At 40.2% G+C, this 17,995-nt stretch overlaps 1 protein-coding gene across 1 annotated transcript in view; it reads right to left on the reverse strand.

Moving 5' to 3' along the window:
- LOC134660501 (probable multidrug resistance-associated protein lethal(2)03659) overlaps positions 1-17,995 on the reverse strand; it is a 76,045-nt gene that overhangs the window by 31,724 nt on the left and 26,326 nt on the right. Inside the window, exons 6-17 of the mRNA XM_063516272.1 lie at positions 16,781-16,885; positions 16,353-16,455; positions 15,990-16,206; positions 15,418-15,574; positions 14,431-14,784; positions 13,346-13,511; positions 9,615-9,776; positions 8,678-8,807; positions 6,652-6,761; positions 3,678-3,803; positions 2,090-2,221; positions 32-131 (exon numbers count right to left, since the gene is read on the reverse strand). Of these exons, the coding sequence (XP_063372342.1) occupies positions 32-131; positions 2,090-2,221; positions 3,678-3,803; positions 6,652-6,761; positions 8,678-8,807; positions 9,615-9,776; positions 13,346-13,511; positions 14,431-14,784; positions 15,418-15,574; positions 15,990-16,206; positions 16,353-16,455; positions 16,781-16,885 (1,862 nt within the window). The remainder of the gene's footprint in view (positions 1-31; positions 132-2,089; positions 2,222-3,677; positions 3,804-6,651; positions 6,762-8,677; positions 8,808-9,614; positions 9,777-13,345; positions 13,512-14,430; positions 14,785-15,417; positions 15,575-15,989; positions 16,207-16,352; positions 16,456-16,780; positions 16,886-17,995) is intronic.

Consider the following 17,995-nt stretch of genomic DNA (forward strand, 5'->3'; position numbering starts at 1 on the left):
CGAATAGTATTTTGTTTAAATAGTTATTTACCTTCGTATGTCGGGTCCAAATTGCTGTCCAAATCGAGGTTGAAGGACAGCTGTGACGCCTCCGACATGGAACGCTGAGATCGCAGTTTGTGACTGTGTTCCTGTAAGAAAAAGTGTCACTTAAATATTATGTCATAAAAATATATACGAGCATACAGGCCGTACAGGGGCCCGTTTCTCAAAATCTTGTAATACAAGCGGATGTCACTCTTTAGGGTTCCGTACCCAAAGGGTAAAAACGGGACCCTATTACTAAGACTCCGCCGTCCGTCCGTCCGTCCGTCCGTCCGTCCGTCCGTCCGTCTGTCACCAGGCTGTATCTCACGAACCGTGATAGCTAGACAGTTGAAATTTTCACAGATGATGTATTTCTGTTGCCGCTATAACAACAAATACTAAAAACATAATAAAATAAAGATTTAAGTGGGGCTCCCATACAACAAACGTGATTTTTGACCGAAGTTAAGCAACGTCGGGCGGGGTCAGTACTTGGATGGGTGACCGTTTTTTTGCTTGTTTTGCTCTATTTTTTGTTGATGGTGCGGAACCCTCCGTGCGCGAGTCCGACTCGCACTTGGCCGGTTTTTTTGTTTATCTGTTATACACATAAATATTTCCATTCACTCATTCATTCCATTCGTGTCAGCTTTCGTGGATCGACATGTACATAAATATAATACTGAATACATGTAATATATTAAAAAAGCTATAAGAAGTGTAAAAAAAAACAACTACTGATCCAAATGCTAAGCTAATATAGTGTTTTTCTAACATTTTTCACTCACTGTTAAAGCTACGCTAAGAGTCCATCTAAGCTAACGTTGCTCCAGCAAAGTGAGGGAGTGTCATTATAAACGTCATATTTTCATTGAAATTTTTGATGACATTGATCCGATAGTAATATTCTAAACTAATTGAGGCTATACGCACATACCTAAATCTAATTATACGTGAATCAATGATTTTTTCACAAATAAGTTAAACTACCAAAATCAGGTCAAAAACGTACACTCCTTTTGCACTCCGCTCTCAAGTTTTCAGCGCCGAAAACACAGCTGTATACCTTTGAAATTATATGAATTTTATTATAAAATTTTGAGTTACATGAAATTACAAAACAATGATGAAAATCAAATTGTGTACAGAAGGTTCACTCTCTAACAAAACACATATATTACGACAGATATGACCGCTAGGTGGCGCAAGCGCGAGCAGGCGGCCGTTCCGTAGCGATGCGCGGTAACTACTATGGCTAGACACCAAAATTGGTGTGGGCCGCATATAGTAGCACTTGTAGCCATTCCGTCCGTCCATTTTTAGGGTTCCGTAGCCAAATGGCAAAAAACGGAACCCTTATAGATTCGTCATCTCTGTCTGTCCGTCTGTCTGTCCGTCTGTCTGTCCGTCCGTATGTCACAGCCACTTTTCTCCGAAACTATAAGAACTATACTGTTGAAACTTGGTAAGTAGATGTATTCTGTGAACCGCATTAAGATTTTCACACAAAAATAGAAAAAAAAACAATTAATTTTTGGGGTTCCCCATACTTCGAACTGAAACTCAAAATTTTTTTTTTCATCAAACCCATACGTGTGGGGTATCTATGGATAGGTCTTCAAAAATGATATTGAGGTTCCTAATATCATTTTTTTCTAAACTGAATAGTTTGCGCGAGAGACACTTCCAAAGTGGTAAAACGTGTGTCCCCCCCCCCTGTAACTTCTAAAATAAGAGAATGATAAAACTAAAAAAAATATATGATGTACATTACCATGTAAGCTTCCACCGAAAATTGGTTTGAACGAGATATAGTAAGTAGTTTTTTTTTATACGTCATAAATCGCCTAAATACGGAACCCTTCATGGGCGAGTCCGACTCGCACTTGGCCGCTTTTTTTTTATAAGTAGGTACATATATTTAAAAAGAAAGTAAATGCTTTCCCTCCAAAAATTGTCTATGGAAATATAGTTTTTAAAGGTTATCTAGTGACCTATGTATTTGCGAGCAGCAAGTGTCTGGCTCAACTATAATAAATACATACATGAGACAGCAACATACCACGCTGTCCTGGTTCTCGTATACTATCTTCTCTTTCTGTTTCTTCTCTTCTATCTTTTCCCCCATCTCGATGAGGGCGTTGAACTCTTGCACGCCGTTCTGCAGTTCGTGGTAGGTGCCTTGTGCTACAATCTAAATGATAAACAGTTGATTACAATTAAATATAACAATACTAGCTTTTGCCCGCGACTTCGTCTGCGTGGAGTTAGTAATTTGGGTAGCTTATTTTTACCCAATCTGCTTTTTAACGATTCCCCATACAAACTTCCACCCCCCTTTTCACCATCTGAAAGGGAGATTTTTGGGATAAAAACTGCCCTATGTCCTTCCCCGGGACTCAACCTATCTCCATGCCAAATTTCAACTAAATCGGTTCAGCGGTTATTGATTGCCCATACAAATTTCCACCCCCTTAAGGGGTGAGTTCTGAGATAAAAAGTATCCTATGCCCTTTCCCGGGACTCAAACTATCTTCATACCAGAGGTTTAAACGTGAGGAGGTAACAGACAGACAGACAGACACACTTTCGCATTTATAATATTAGTATGGATTATTAGTGACCAACCGAAAATTCGGTTTCGGTTTCGGCAATAAAATCATATTTCCGGAACAATCAAGGAATGTCCGAATCGCGATTTCATTGCGTATTATCCCCCGTCGCGTTGTCTGCCTCCTGTTGTTGACTTATTTCCTAGTCGACATCTAACGTCAAGTAGTGGAACTATCAGTACCACTACTTGACACCAGATGTCATAAGTATCGCTACTGACGAAAAATGTACTACTAAAACAATTTACAACTAATATTATGAGCAGAAGTTAAAAATAGAGTTCCAGTTAATCCGGTTATAATATTAGTTAAACATTGTCGAGCATTAGAGTTTTTGTTTGCCGCTACATCTATTGTCAACTAGCAGAACTGATAATGTCCGCTACTTGACGTTAGATGTCGACTACAAAATAACTCGCGTTTTGGTAAGAAAACTGATGTACGGAGTTACCACTCTTTCTTTACTTAAGTATATTTCTCTATGGTTCTAAGCATACAAATTTCAGGATTCAGATTGTCATAATCTTCGATCAACACGGAAGGGATGCGGCATTCGCATTGTATTTGTGTCATTTTCTATGTATTTGTGTGTCGTCATTACAGATTGGATTTTGTATGTAAGTGTGTGAGAAGTGCGACTGTGTGCACGTTCCCCCCCGCGAAAAATGGCAGAATGATTTGTATGTCAAGATATCGCTTGGGCCTATCCACTGACAATCCAACCTCTAGACTGAGCTTAGGCCAATTCTTTCATGAAACCGATGCTGCCAAAAATACGGGGGTGCGGGGGGACGAGGTGAGCGAATCCCGTGCAGTGATTGGTCCGTTCAAAGACACGGACCAATCACGGCACGGGATTGACTCGAAGATGGAGTGACGCTACCGTATGTGTGGCAGAGGGGGTAGCGCGACTATGCTATGTCTAGAGGTTGGATTGTCTGTGGGCCTATCCCTTCAGACGTGTCGGAAGCCCGTGTTGATCGAAGGTCATAATGCATTCCATACGTGGTCTAAGTGTGTCCCTAGCTTTAGTCTCACCTTCCCGGAACGCATGACGCATACGTTGTCCGCGTGCCGCGCGTAGTGCGCGTGGTGTGTGACCAGCACTACTGCCGAGTGCTTCAGGAACCCGCGAATGCATTCCTCGTACATAGCCTGGGCTACCTGTGGAACACATAACCATTTCATAATATTGTCTTCGGTTACCGCGATCATAGAGAAATATAGTAAGACAAGAGTGCTCAATCAATACATCAGTTCAGACTATTAATTTCAATGTCTACATCTAGCATCGAGAAGCGGAACTATCAGTACTGCTACTTGACAATAGATGTAGCATCGACCGGAAAGTCTTATCTCAACAGCATAAGACTTTCCGGTCGGTGCTACATCTATTGTCAAGTAGCAGTACTGATAGTTTCGCTACTCGATGCTAGATGCTAATAGTCCTTTTGGTACCAAAACTGATGTATGGAGTGAGCACTATGTATTTTTTTCTCTATGCCGCGATAGTTACTCATGAAATAAAACTATTAAAACGGATTATATCGCGTATATTGAATTTATACTACATCCCGACGTTTCGAATCCCTTACAGCGTTCGTGGTCAAAGGGTGAGGAAAAACTACACTGTGCAAATCTACCCACTTACAAAATAATGAACCATCATAAACTATAAATTTTAAGGCCAGTTATACATGCAAAATTGGTTTCCTTACTCGTAGGCAAAGAGAATTATGTAGGTTCTAGGTATAGAGGCTAATTGTCATAGTAAATTTTGTAGTCAAAGTAAATTTACTGCCATCTTTCGACACAGGATTAAAACTTTTAGAACGCCATACGACTTTGATCCTTGTTCTTTCACTGATATGTGTTAAAATTGTAGGCCAAAGGTATGGCGCCATCTTTTCTAGATTAACCGAGGCACGTTTTTTCCTTAGACTTATTTATACTTATGTAATCGATAATGAATGAATGAATGAATGAATGACCTACCTTGGCATCGACCGCGGCTAGCGGGTCGTCAAGTAGGTACACGTCGGCGTGTTGGTACACACATCTCGCAAGTGATTTATGCGAGCTACCCACTGGATAGTGAACACATCCATAATGAATGAATGAATGAATGACCTACCTTAGCATCGACAGCGGCTAGCGGGTCGTCCAGTAGGTACACGTCGGCGTGTTGGTACACACATCTCGCCAGCGATATGCGAGCTCGCTGTCCGCCGGATAGTGAATGAATGAATGATTGAATGAGTGAATGAATGAACTACCTTAGCATCGACAGCGGCTAGCGGGTCGTCCAGTAGGTACACGTCGGCGTGTTGGTACACACATCTCGCCAGCGATATGCGAGCTCGCTGTCCGCCGGATAGTGAATGAATGAATGATTGAATGAGTGAATGAATGAACTACCTTAGCATCGACAGCGGCTAGCGGGTCGTCCAGTAGGTACACGTCGGCGTGTTGGTACACACATCTCGCCAGCGATATGCGAGCTCGCTGCCCGCCGGATAGTGAATGAATGAATGAATGAATGATTGAATGAGTGAATGAATGACCTACCTTAGCATCGACAGCGGCTAGCGGGTCGTCCAGTAGGTACACGTCGGCGTGTTGGTACACACATCTCGCCAGCGATATGCGAGCTCGCTGCCCGCCGGATAGTGAATGAATGAATGAATGAATGATTGAATGAGTGAATGAATGACCTACCTTAGCATCGACAGCGGCTAGCGGGTCGTCCAGTAGGTACACGTCGGCGTGTTGGTACACACATCTCGCCAGCGATATGCGAGCTCGCTGCCCGCCGGATAGTGAATGAATGAATGATTGAATGAGTGAATGAATGACCTACCTTAGCATCGACAGCGGCTAGCGGGTCGTCCAGTAGGTACACGTCGGCGTGTTGGTACACACATCTCGCCAGCGATATGCGAGCTCGCTGTCCGCCGGATAGTGAATGAATGAATGATTGAATGAGTGAATGAATGAACTACCTTAGCATCGACAGCGGCTAGCGGGTCGTCCAGTAGGTACACGTCGGCGTGTTGGTACACACATCTCGCCAGCGATATGCGAGCTCGCTGTCCGCCGGATAGTGAATGAATGAATGATTGAATGAGTGAATGAATGAACTACCTTAGCATCGACAGCGGCTAGCGGGTCGTCCAGTAGGTACACGTCGGCGTGTTGGTACACACATCTCGCCAGCGATATGCGAGCTCGCTGCCCGCCGGATAGTGAATGAATGAATGAATGAATGATTGAATGAGTGAATTAATGACCTACCTTAGCATCGACAGCGGCTAGCGGGTCGTCCAGTAGGTACACGTCGGCGTGTTGGTACACACATCTCGCCAGCGATATGCGAGCTCGCTGCCCGCCGGATAGTGAATGAATGAATGAATGAATGATTGAATGAGTGAATGAATGACCTACCTTAGCATCGACAGCGGCTAGCGGGTCGTCCAGTAGGTACACGTCGGCGTGTTGGTACACACATCTCGCCAGCGATATGCGAGCTCGCTGCCCGCCGGATAGTGAATGAATGAATGATTGAATGAGTGAATGAATGACCTACCTTAGCATCGACAGCGGCTAGCGGGTCGTCCAGTAGGTACACGTCGGCGTGTTGGTACACACATCTCGCCAGCGATATGCGAGCTCGCTGCCCGCCGGATAGTGAATGAATGAATGATTGAATGAGTGAATGAATTAACTACCTTAGCATCGACAGCGGCTAGCGGGTCGTCCAGTAGGTACACGTCGGCGTGTTGGTACACACATCTCGCCAGCGATATGCGAGCTCGCTGCCCGCCGGATAGTGAATGAATGAATGATTGAATGAGTGAATGAATGAACTACCTTAGCATCGACAGCGGCTAGCGGGTCGTCCAGTAGGTACACGTCGGCGTGTTGGTACACACATCTCGCCAGCGATATGCGAGCTCGCTGTCCGCCGGATAGTGAATGAATGAATGATTGAATGAGTGAATGAATGAACTACCTTAGCATCGACAGCGGCTAGCGGGTCGTCCAGTAGGTACACGTCGGCGTGTTGGTACACACATCTCGCCAGCGATATGCGAGCTCGCTGTCCGCCGGATAGTGAAGCCCCTGTGACAATCAAATAGTATTTTACAGTACATATGATGCTACTTTACCGCACTAGTGCGATAATTAGCACATTACGTAACTATGTCGCAAATTCAAAGGGCCATATGTACTGTAAATCGTTGTACGATACATGTGCGACTAGGTAATTCGCAATTCCTATTTTTTCGCACTTCGCACTTGTATCGTAATGTACTATTACACAATCGTGATTTAATAGAGCTTTTCAGTCGAATACCGTGTTTAGGCGACGATGCTTGCTGAGTGGCCTAAGTAAGGTACGAGATTGAAGCTTAGAAATAAATTCAAAGTGGATAAATTCCCATCGCTCTGTCAACTGAGCTACCTACCACCCGAAGCAGGCGCGATTTCGTCGCGTCGCTACAAGTACATGCGGCCCACACCAATTTTGGTGTCTAGCCATAGTAGTTGCCGCGCACCGCTACGGAACGGCCGCCTGCTCGCGCTTGCGCCACCTAGCGGTCATATCTGTCGTAATAGATAGACGCTTTTTGTTAGAGTGAACCTTCTGTACCTGTAGTAGGTACAGAAGGTTCACTCTAACAAAACGTTATTTATTATTTATTTTGTGTTCATGTAGGTTACCTCGTTCACCGACGATAGTCTTGTCTCCGTGAGACAGTATCTCCAGGTCGCTCTTAAGCTGGCAGCACTTGATAACCTGCTTGTATCTCCTGAGGTCCATCTCTTGACTGAACAGGATGTTCAAAACTACCTTATGTCCTTCCCCGGGACTCAAACTATCTCTATGCCAAATTAAAACTGAATCCGTTCAGCGGTTTAAGCGTGAAGAGGTAACAAACAAACAGACAGACAGACAGACACACTTTCGCATTTATAATATTACTAGCTTTTGCCCGCGACTTCGTCTGCGTGGAGTTAGTAATTTGCGTAGCTTATTTTTACCCAATCTGCTTTTTAACGATTCCCCATACAAACTTGCACCCCCCTTTTCACCCCCTTAAAGGAAGATTTTTGGGATAAAAACTACCCTATGTCCTTTCCCGGGACTCAAACTATCTCTATGCCAAATTTAAACTAAATCTGTTCAGCGGTTTAAGCGTGAAGAGGTAACAAACAGACAGACAGACAGACACACTTTCGCATTTATAATTGACCGAAGCGTAGTATTAGTATGGATTATTGACCGAAGCGTAGCGAAGGTCTACGTTTTGACTCGGGTATTTTGCTTTTGTATGTCCGGATGTTCTCCTCTACAGGTCGCAATTCTTAACCAATTTTCGTGAAATTTTGTGACCGAATTCTATGACTAAATATTTTTTTTTTGTCGATCCGGTTTTTGGAAATTTTTCAAAATGGCGTAGTCGTGATAGCTCCCGCCTAAACAAATAGTCGTATCGGTATCATAAAAGTTTTTTCCTTTTGAGATATGTTTATAGATTAAAAGGCCAAAAATTCAGAAAATTTGTATCGCTGGTTTTGGCGGTATTTAGTTTTTACTTGAGAATGAGTAGCTAGATTTCGTCAGCTTTAGTAAGAACTATAATGGCGTATTTTGCAAACGTTCGCTTTTTTTGTTTGCATCGGCAGGTCCCTGGTTCCATCCCCAGTAATTGTATACTGCTACATAACTTTTTGTATTTTTTTTTATACTTAAATTTCGTATAGTTGTTTTTTATTTAATTTTTTTATTTTGAAAAAAATAGAAATTTCGTATTTTTTATTTATCAAGCGCGGGTTAAGCGTATTCGTTTAATTTTTGTTTGTAGCTTTATGTAGTTTTTAATTTTTTGTTTATTTAATTACATGTGCTATACCTATATTTTAATAAATATTTTTGCCATACATTTATTCAGTTTTAGCTCTGCTCGCGAGGTCTACAGCTCACAGAGCCACTAGTGCCCGAGTGCCCGAGGTCATATTTTCTTGAAGGTTACCTCGTTCGCCGACGATGGTCTTGTCTCCGTGAGACAGTATCTCCAGGTCGCTCTTTAGCTGGCAGCACTTGATGACTTGCTTGTATCTCCTGAGGTCCATCTCTTGGCCGAACAGGATGTTTTGACGGACCTGGAACAATATTTATTTGTTTCACTCGGGGGCAAAGTTGTTGTTTAACCGCTCGTGCTAATATTGATACCTGAGCTTTGCTCGTGGTTCGCAAAATGGAATCTTAAACATTGCGGTTTTTTTTTTAAATTAACTATGCCATTTAGTTCTCTTAAACGTACTTAACCATACCCCGAAGTTAACAGAATTCAATAAAAACACGGTGTATAAAGGTAACGAAACGGCTGGATGTAATTTAAACTATTTCTTGTTGTTATTCTGTCCGGTCAGCCAAGAGACAATAAATAGTACCATAGTTAGTTAGAAATAATAGATATACTTTTTGAAAAAAAATTAAAAAAAAAAAATTAAAAGACATTGTACACCACCTTCTTCTGACACGCTTGGTAGACGACCCTCAATGGAAAGGGTTTATAAGTTTCACAAAGAGAATTTAAATGACTAAAAATCAGGTTTTTATAGAGTGACCCAGGGGAACGTAACCATACCAACAAGTGACAAGAACAAGTTGATTCACCCATATAATGAATTTAAAATACATCCCGACATTTCAAACTATTTACAGCGTTCGTGGTCAATGGGTGAATTCATCTCTGTCAAAATTACAATGTGCTTTAATTTTTTTCCATAATGTTAATAATCTAAGGAAAATGAGGACTACGTTTTTAATACCACATCGGTGGCAAACAAGCATACGGGCCGCCTGATGGTAAGCAGTCAGCCTATGGACGCCTGCAACTCCAGAGGTGTTACATGCGCGTTGCCGACGTTTGAACCGTTACCTTTCCTCTTAATGATGGTACTCACAGAAGCCTCGAAGAGCCAAGGGTCCTGCGCGGCGTACGCCACCGTGCCCGTGACCTCCAAGTGCCCTTGACTCGGTTGCAGCTCGCGCAGTATGGCTTGCAGTATCGTGGACTTGCCGGAGCCGACTGTACCTACTATGGTGGTTAGGGTCTCGGGTTTTATCTGAAAAAAAAAAGTTTTTTGTCAAAAATATAATTTATTCTCTGGCAAACCCAGTTTGTCAATAGAAAAAAAAAGCGCGAAATTCAAATTAGTAGTGTAGTGGTACAGTTTGATAGAAGGCATGTTGAATCACGTTCAATAGGGATGTTGACATGAATCGCGAATATATAACATGTTATGTTTTTACCATAGCAGGGAATACTAGAACGCGGAAAATCATATTTTGCAAGTGTAAATATGCGTAATAAATTAATTAAAAATAATCAAAAGTATTTAAAAATAAAATAAATAAAAAAGAATTAAAATATTAAAAATAAACAAAAATAAACCCAAAATAAAATAACTTAATATAATATCTTTTTTAAAAAAAGGGAACCGCCTTCAAAAAACCAACCCACTGAAAAGCACAAAATAATTTCTATATGGCACTCCTCTACGTGTCCAGTCCCTATCCCGTCAAAAGCAAATTTCTGCCAAAAAGTAATTAATACCTAATAATAAGAAAATTAATAATCATCCGGGTAATTACTTAGTTTTTGAAGTCGGTGCCAAACCAAAATTTTTGAGAACCGATATTTTAGACAACGAAGAACGAACGCTTCACTTACTTGCATTATAAAGACATAGTTGGTTTACTCATTAATTTAGTTCTTGTAGGTACTACAACGTACTCGTATTTTTTTTCTGATTGGTAGTAAAGAATGTTTTTGTTGGTTTGGCACCGCCTTCAAAAACTAAGTAATTACCCGAATGATTATTAATTTTCTTATTATTAGGTATTAATTACTTTTTGGCAGAAATTTGCTTTTGACGGGATAGGGACTGGACACGTAGAGGAGTGCCATATAGAAATTATTTTGTGCTTTTCAGTGGGTTGGTTTTTTGAAGGCGGTTCCCTTTTTTTAAAAAAGATATTATATTAAGTTATTTTATTTTGGGTTTATTTTTGTTTATTTTTAATATTTTAATTCTTTTTTATTTATTTTATTTTATTTTTTACTTTTTAGTGATAGGTAGGTACTTGAAATACAAAATACAAATTACATTGTTTAAAATAATGTATTTCAATTACAAAATATACCTTTATTTATTTTTTTGTTTAGCATTTAGTTTTAACGTTAACGAATATCCTTTCATATAAACTTATAGGGTCATTGCGCTAGTTTTCGTCCAGCTCTAGTTTACGTCCACTTGACGAAATTTGAATATATACCTACATTCCTGCACAAATTTGGACTGATTTCAATCCTTATGTCTAAGGCGTCTAAGCAATATATCTTTCTACATATAACAATGATATTTCGCAAAAAGGAAGCGCTGGTGGCCTAGCGGTAAGAGCGTGCGACTTGCAATCCGGAGGTCGCGAGTTCGAACCCCGGCTCGAACCAATGAGTTTTTCGGAACTATGTACAAAATATCATTTGATATTTACCAGTCGCTTTTCGGTGAAGGAAAACATCGTGGGGAAACCGGACTAATTCCAATTACGGCCCTAGTTTACCCTCTGGGTTGGAAGGTCAGATGGCAGTCGCTATCGTAAAAACTAGTGCCAACGCCAATTACTGGGATTAGTTTCCAAGCGGACCCCAGGCTCCCATGAGCCGTAGCAAAATGCCGGGACAACGCGAGGAAGATGAAGATTTCGCAAAAAGTAGTAAATTAAAAATGAAATATATATTTGATAATCCGTCAAGTCGTCGAAAACTAGTGCATGGACGGAAACTACTGCAATGACCCTATCCCCTAGATTTAAACGAAAAGTTCCACGCAGAAGTTGACCTAATATAGATCCAGTATCCAGCCAATGAAAATTGTATCTCGGCTGGATCGGAGGTTCGCGGTCGGCTCACAGCTTGTGCGAGAGATTAGACATTTTAGGATTATAGAATTTAATAAAATGTATTTATAGAAATGTATTTTGAAGCTTGAAGTATTTGAAATACAAAATACTAAATACATGTGAGTGCAGTATTTGAAATACCAAATACAAAATACTTTTGAGGTAGTATTTGAAATACAAATACAAAATACTAATTTGTATTTCAAATACATGTAATTGAAATACTGCCCAACCCTGGTTACACCAAACCTTAGTTCCACTAGGTACAGCCAGGGTTCAGCATCAGCTCTATCTTGGGTACTGCTCTCCCAAGTGCTCATCAAGATGTGACGGATGACCAAAATAACGTCGGCCTATGTAGCAACAAAACCTGAGTCCCACTACAGTACACAACCTGAATAGTACCGTTCTATGCAATGAAGTCCCTACCTATCACTAAAAAGGTACAGCCAGGGTTCAGCATCAGCTCTATCTTGGGTACTGCTCTCCCAAGTGCTCATCAAGATGTGACGGATGACCAAAATAGCGTGGGCCTATGTTGCACCAAACCTGAGTTCCACTAGGTACAGCCAGGGTTCAGCATCAGCTCTATCTTGGGTACTGCTCTCCCAAGTGCTGATCAAGATGTAACGGATGACCAAAACAGCGTGAGCCTATGTTGCACCAAACCTGAGTTCCACTAGGTACATCCAGGGTTCAGCATCAGCTCTATCTTGGGTACTGCTCTCCCAAGTGCTCATCAAGGCGTGTTGGATGACCAAAACAGCGTGAGCCTATGTTGCACCAAACCTGAGTTCCACTAGGTACATCCAGGGTTCAGCATCAGCTCTATCTTGGGTACTGCTCTCCCAAGTGCTCATCAAGGTGTGACGGATGACCAAAACAGCGTGAGCCTATGTTGCACCAAACTTGAGTTCCACTAGGTACAGCCAGGGTTCAGCATCAGCTCAGATCTATGTATACTAAAACCTTCTCCAGAATGTAAGAAACACTTTTTTGAAAACCGCATCAAAATCGGTTCAGCCAAACGCGAGATAATCGCGAACAAATATACATACATACATACATACATACATACATACATACATACATACATACGGGTCAAACTGAGAACCTCCTTTTTTTTTTGAAGTCGGTTAAAAATAATGCCCAGTATCACGTGACTGCAAACGCCAATCGGAGCGCGTGACGTAATCACAGTGGAACCACCAAAGACAAGCCTAAGTGTCTACAAATTATCGTACCGAAACGCGATCTTGGTGCGGTGCGGCGCACGAATCGATAGTGTGTAAGGTGGTGCGTTAAGGACGCAGCTATAAGTTAGAGCGAGAAAGAAGGTCGCTGTCCGATGCGGTAGTGTGTTAAGGCTTTAAAAAAATTTTGTCAGTTGCCATATAAAGAATTTAAAAAAATGACTGACAGCAGTTTGTTTAAAACGCCGTTACGTCATCAAGGTCACGTGATAGTTTGGAGCGTTTAGGCGCGAAATTTAAACACGAAACTTATTATACATGTTTTTTTATTCAAAATTAATGAATATATTTTTTTAATATTTTTTTCTGTAATTATTACGTATCCATCTACAAAATGAAACCAGTTCCAAAAAATTGTCAACATCCCTATTAACATGTTAAGTAAAATTTTAATCCCATGAAATTAGGGTTTAAAGAGTTGTCCAAGGGAAAGTACACAAAAAAGTTGATCACCCATTTATTTAATCTTTACTCACAACTAGATTGATATCGCTGAGCGCGAGCGTTTTCCTGTCCATATTGTCCCCGCTGTCACCCGACTCGGCGTTTTTCCAATACGCCGTGTAGTTCTTCAGGGCCACAAGGACTTGTGGCTTCGCTAGCTTCTCGAGGTTCGTGTCCGATTTTATGTAGGCTTGTTGCCTGTGAACATATAAATAATAGATATTTTTTAAGTAATGTTACGTCTCCTGGGTTACCCTTTAACCTTAACCTATCCATTTCCCGCTGGATAGGGTAAGGTTACACTGCCGCATGTTTAAACGTTGAGATTTGAATTTTCAAATAGAGAACTGAATGTAATATGAAGTTTGAACTTAAATTTAGATTGAAATAGACTTTTACAGTACATAATATGGTGCTGCTTTACCGCCCTAGGACGGGATTAAGAGCAGTACGTGCCTATGTAAAAAATTTAAAGGGCCATATGTACTGTAAAACGTTGTACAATACACGTGCGAAAAGGTAATTCGCCAATTCATTCTACAAAAACCAGCTGACAGATAAATAATCGCTTGTTTAGTCATTGTAATACAGGGTGTAATCTAAAACGTGATACAAGATAATCAAACCTGAATCTTTTCATGATTTAAACAACTTTTACTATGGGGTCAACTTTGTAAATTAACAATAAAAAAAATCTTTGCCATACATTTTTGTCTACCTCTCCTTGACCATTTCTATGGAACAGCTCAATTTTTTTTAATATTACAAAATTGACCCCATAGTTAAAGTTGTTCAAAATCATGAAAAGATTCAGGTTTGATTATCTGGTATCACGTTTTAGATTACACCCTGTATAAAATGCTTCATCTGTCTGTAATTTTAGATTATAAAATAAGATGATAGTGAAGTGCAATCGTATTGTATCAAGGATTATGTTTAGGATTTCAAAACATAGATGGGGCATTATCTATGAAAAGGGACCTTATTGTCGATGGCGCTTACGCCACACAGCGTCGCGCGGCATTGTATTTATATCGGAGCATCGTTAATAATGACGTAAGCGCCATCGATAATAAGGTCCCTTTTCATAGATAACGTCACAGATAAGAATGCTTACCCATTACCAATCTTCTCAAAAACCCCATTAACCTTCACCTTCTCATCAATCACCATCAAATCCACCCCATCCTTATTATCCACCTCCGGCAACAACAAAAACTCCTGCATCCTCTTCACACTCACGTACGCCTCGAGAGTGAAAGTGATAGCAAGAGGCAGGAAATCCACTAAAGTATACTTCAGTATCTCGTAGTAGGAGAATATGACGAAAACTTTGGCGGCGGTTAACTCGTTGTCGAATGATAGGAATGAGATTATGGAGAGAAATATGGCGACTTTGGTGTTGAGTTTGACGCAGGATATCATGACTGCGCGCAGCCAGGACATCTTTTTTATTATGTTCATTTCTTTTCTGGAATAAAAAGGAAAATGTTAGAATATTGAAAAGGAAAATAAAAACGAAAGTGAATAATTCCGTAAGGGGCGTAAGGTATCGGATTAGTCAGATCAACGGTTGTGTCCACTGAGTTACCGATGTGAAATGGAGGCCAATAGACAAAAAAACCATAACTAGGTATGTATTTATTAGTAGTGCTCTGGTCTCTAACATATGTATTTTTTTTTATGAATAATGATTAAATATGTTTTTTATCAAACATTAATTTTTTTAGGAGCTTTTATCGCTGACTATACTTTCCTTTCTACAGGCAACTAATACTCGTCTAGATAATGTTAACAACCCCAAACACAAGGTTGCCACCTCCCGTGACCATCATAAGATCAACTCGATGGTACCATTATATTTCATTGTTACACACGTAACAATGAAATACAATGTTGTTGTGTGTGTATCTTACATACGTGTGTAAAGTTTCAGTTCAATCAAATAATGGGAAGTGGGTCTAATTTAGCTTGCAAGATTTGACCCGAACAAATGCAATGTTGTTGTTTGAAACACTAACATTGCTAGATAAAAGCTTGTAAAAAGCATACCCTAAGCCGTTGCCGTAGTCTATGGATACTGACCACTGCAGCATATACTTACTTCCTAGCCTCTCCTATGATCCTAGCGAACGCGTTCTCCCAAGCATACATCTTGATAGCTTCTATACTCTGTATGACCTCGTTCATAAGTCTGATTCTGTTGTCGGTCCGCATGGCAGTTTTCCGACGTAGTTTACTGGATATTTTGCCCAGGTAACCTGAAAACAGAAAAATTTGATTCGAAATGAAGCGTGTAGATCAAGAAATATTTTGACGGTGGACAACTGCCGTAAATCTTTTGTTGTTTGAGTTAGAACAACTTAGTTGCTTAATGTGAAATAAAAAATTAGACACTTGTTTCTTTTGGTAACTCAGGAGACAAAAAAATCCAAACATTGATTAGTGTATGTAACTAACCTCGTAGGTAGAGGAATAAACAACATAAACATAAGCAAAATTGCAACGCCCAGGCACGCTAAAGTTGCCACGACGATTTATCTATACATTAGATATAGGCACGCTATCTTGAAACGAGGAGCGTCGGCGATTAGAAGTAACTTTTTCGTTTGGTAACCCAGGAGACAAAAAATGGTCCAAAATTTGATTCATTAGCAACTGTGATATGGAACTTACCTTGTAAAGGTATGAACATAAGCAGAAACGCCACTCCAACTAATGTAGCCACACCAATCTGCCTGTACATTAAGTACACAATAAGTAGGCTTTCTATGGGTGTTCGAACAAGGTCCACCATGAACAGACAGGCCATGTCGAATCGTGGCGCGTCGGCGGTTAGGAGAGTTAGTACTCGGCCGGAGAGACCGCTCTCGCTGGTTTCTAATCGAAGGAGCTGAAACAAAAAAAGTGTGTCTAAACTAAAAAATTGTGATTTAGAAATCATTGTCATACAAACTTGACTGTACTTTTCTTTCAACGAAAACGACAAGATGAGGAGGAGTACCGGGTATTATATTATATATTCTAATGCATACATACCTTCCTGTAGATGAGGGAGCAACAAGCAACCCTTATTTTCATAGCCATGTCCAACAGCCACAGCAACATAGGATGCATCATACTTGCATTTATCGCCATAAAACTGCAACGTAAAAAAAAAAGTAAATAGTACATTATGGTACTTACAAGTGAGCCACGGTCATTACACTCGAGGCGATATGTGCGTGCGAGCTGCATGTGTGTGTAATGAATGACCATAGCACACGTGTTTCATACGACGTTTATCAATACTCGCGGAAAAACTAAAATTTAAATAATAATCAAATTTTAATTGTTATAACAGATTACCCTATAGACCAAATTCAGCAACACTCTTCACATACTTAATAGCCTACTTATATGAAAAATTTTGCTGAACTTATTTAGGCATATCAGGTAAAATACTATAGTAATTCTACAAGACTTACCCTACTACGCCCGCCGCATAAAAGTACGCCAGAGTGGTGCTGACGCCGGCGTGGTTCGGTGAAAAATAGTTTATTAAGCCCTCGAGACACATTGGAATGGATAGCCTGAAAATAAACATTCATAAACAATAAGTACTTACAATTACATAGAGTCAGACCAAGCTAAACTAAATCAAAACGATCTTATTTCGAGTGTCCGCAGAATTTGCAGTAACAATTGTAACAAAATTTATTGTAACTATGAAAATTCGACATTTATAGTAGAACTTCTACATTCTACTCTGTAGAAGTATGTGCAGTTAACTTAAGACTCATTTACACATTTATTCACAACTATAAATAATAAAAACGGAATTCATTATTCTATCTGTCTATCTTTTTGACCAGTAACCCAGGAGACAATATTAAAGAATATTACCAACTTACATGTTTTTATTATAGAAAAATAACATTAGATTTATTATTCCATAATAAAAAAAAATAAGTTAGTAATATTCTTTGATTTTGGCTCCTTGGTCACTGGTCAAAAATATATTAGATCACTTTCGACTTTCAATAAAAAAAGTAAATATACAAATAAATATTAGAGGACAATCTTACGAGGGGCGTTCAATAAAAAGTGAGAATGAGTATGTTATATACAACTTTTATTAAATGTTATTTTATTTTTCGACATAGTCACCTTTTAGCATAATACACTTAGTATATCTTTTTTCTAAACTTAATATTCCATTTCTAAAAAACGTTTTATCTTGAGTACTTAAAAAATCTTGTACTGCAGCGACTACCGCGTCGTCGTCTTCAAATTTCTTGCCTCTTAGGTATTTCTTCAATCTCGGAAATAGGTAGAAATCACTAGGGGCGAGGTCTGGTGAATACGGAGGATGCTTAAGGATATCGAACCCAGCATCACGTATTGCAGCCATTGCAACGGCGGACTTGTGTGCCGGTGCATTGTCCTGATGGAACAACACAATTTTCTAGAGTTTACCTCGCCGTTTTTCACGGATCTCATTGCGCAATGTTGCTATTTGTTTGGCATATAAAGAGCCCGTAATTGTGGCTCCATGCTCGAGATACTCAATCACTACGACCCCTTTACCATCCCAAAAAACAGAGCCCATGACCTTATCGGCAGATGGGCCCACCTTGAATTTCTTCGGAGTTGGAGATGATGGCCTTTTCCATGTCATAGACTGCAGTTTCGTTTCAGGG

Source organism: Cydia amplana, chromosome 27 (assembly GCF_948474715.1).
Source record: "Cydia amplana chromosome 27, ilCydAmpl1.1, whole genome shotgun sequence".
NCBI lineage: Eukaryota > Metazoa > Arthropoda > Insecta > Lepidoptera > Tortricidae > Cydia > Cydia amplana.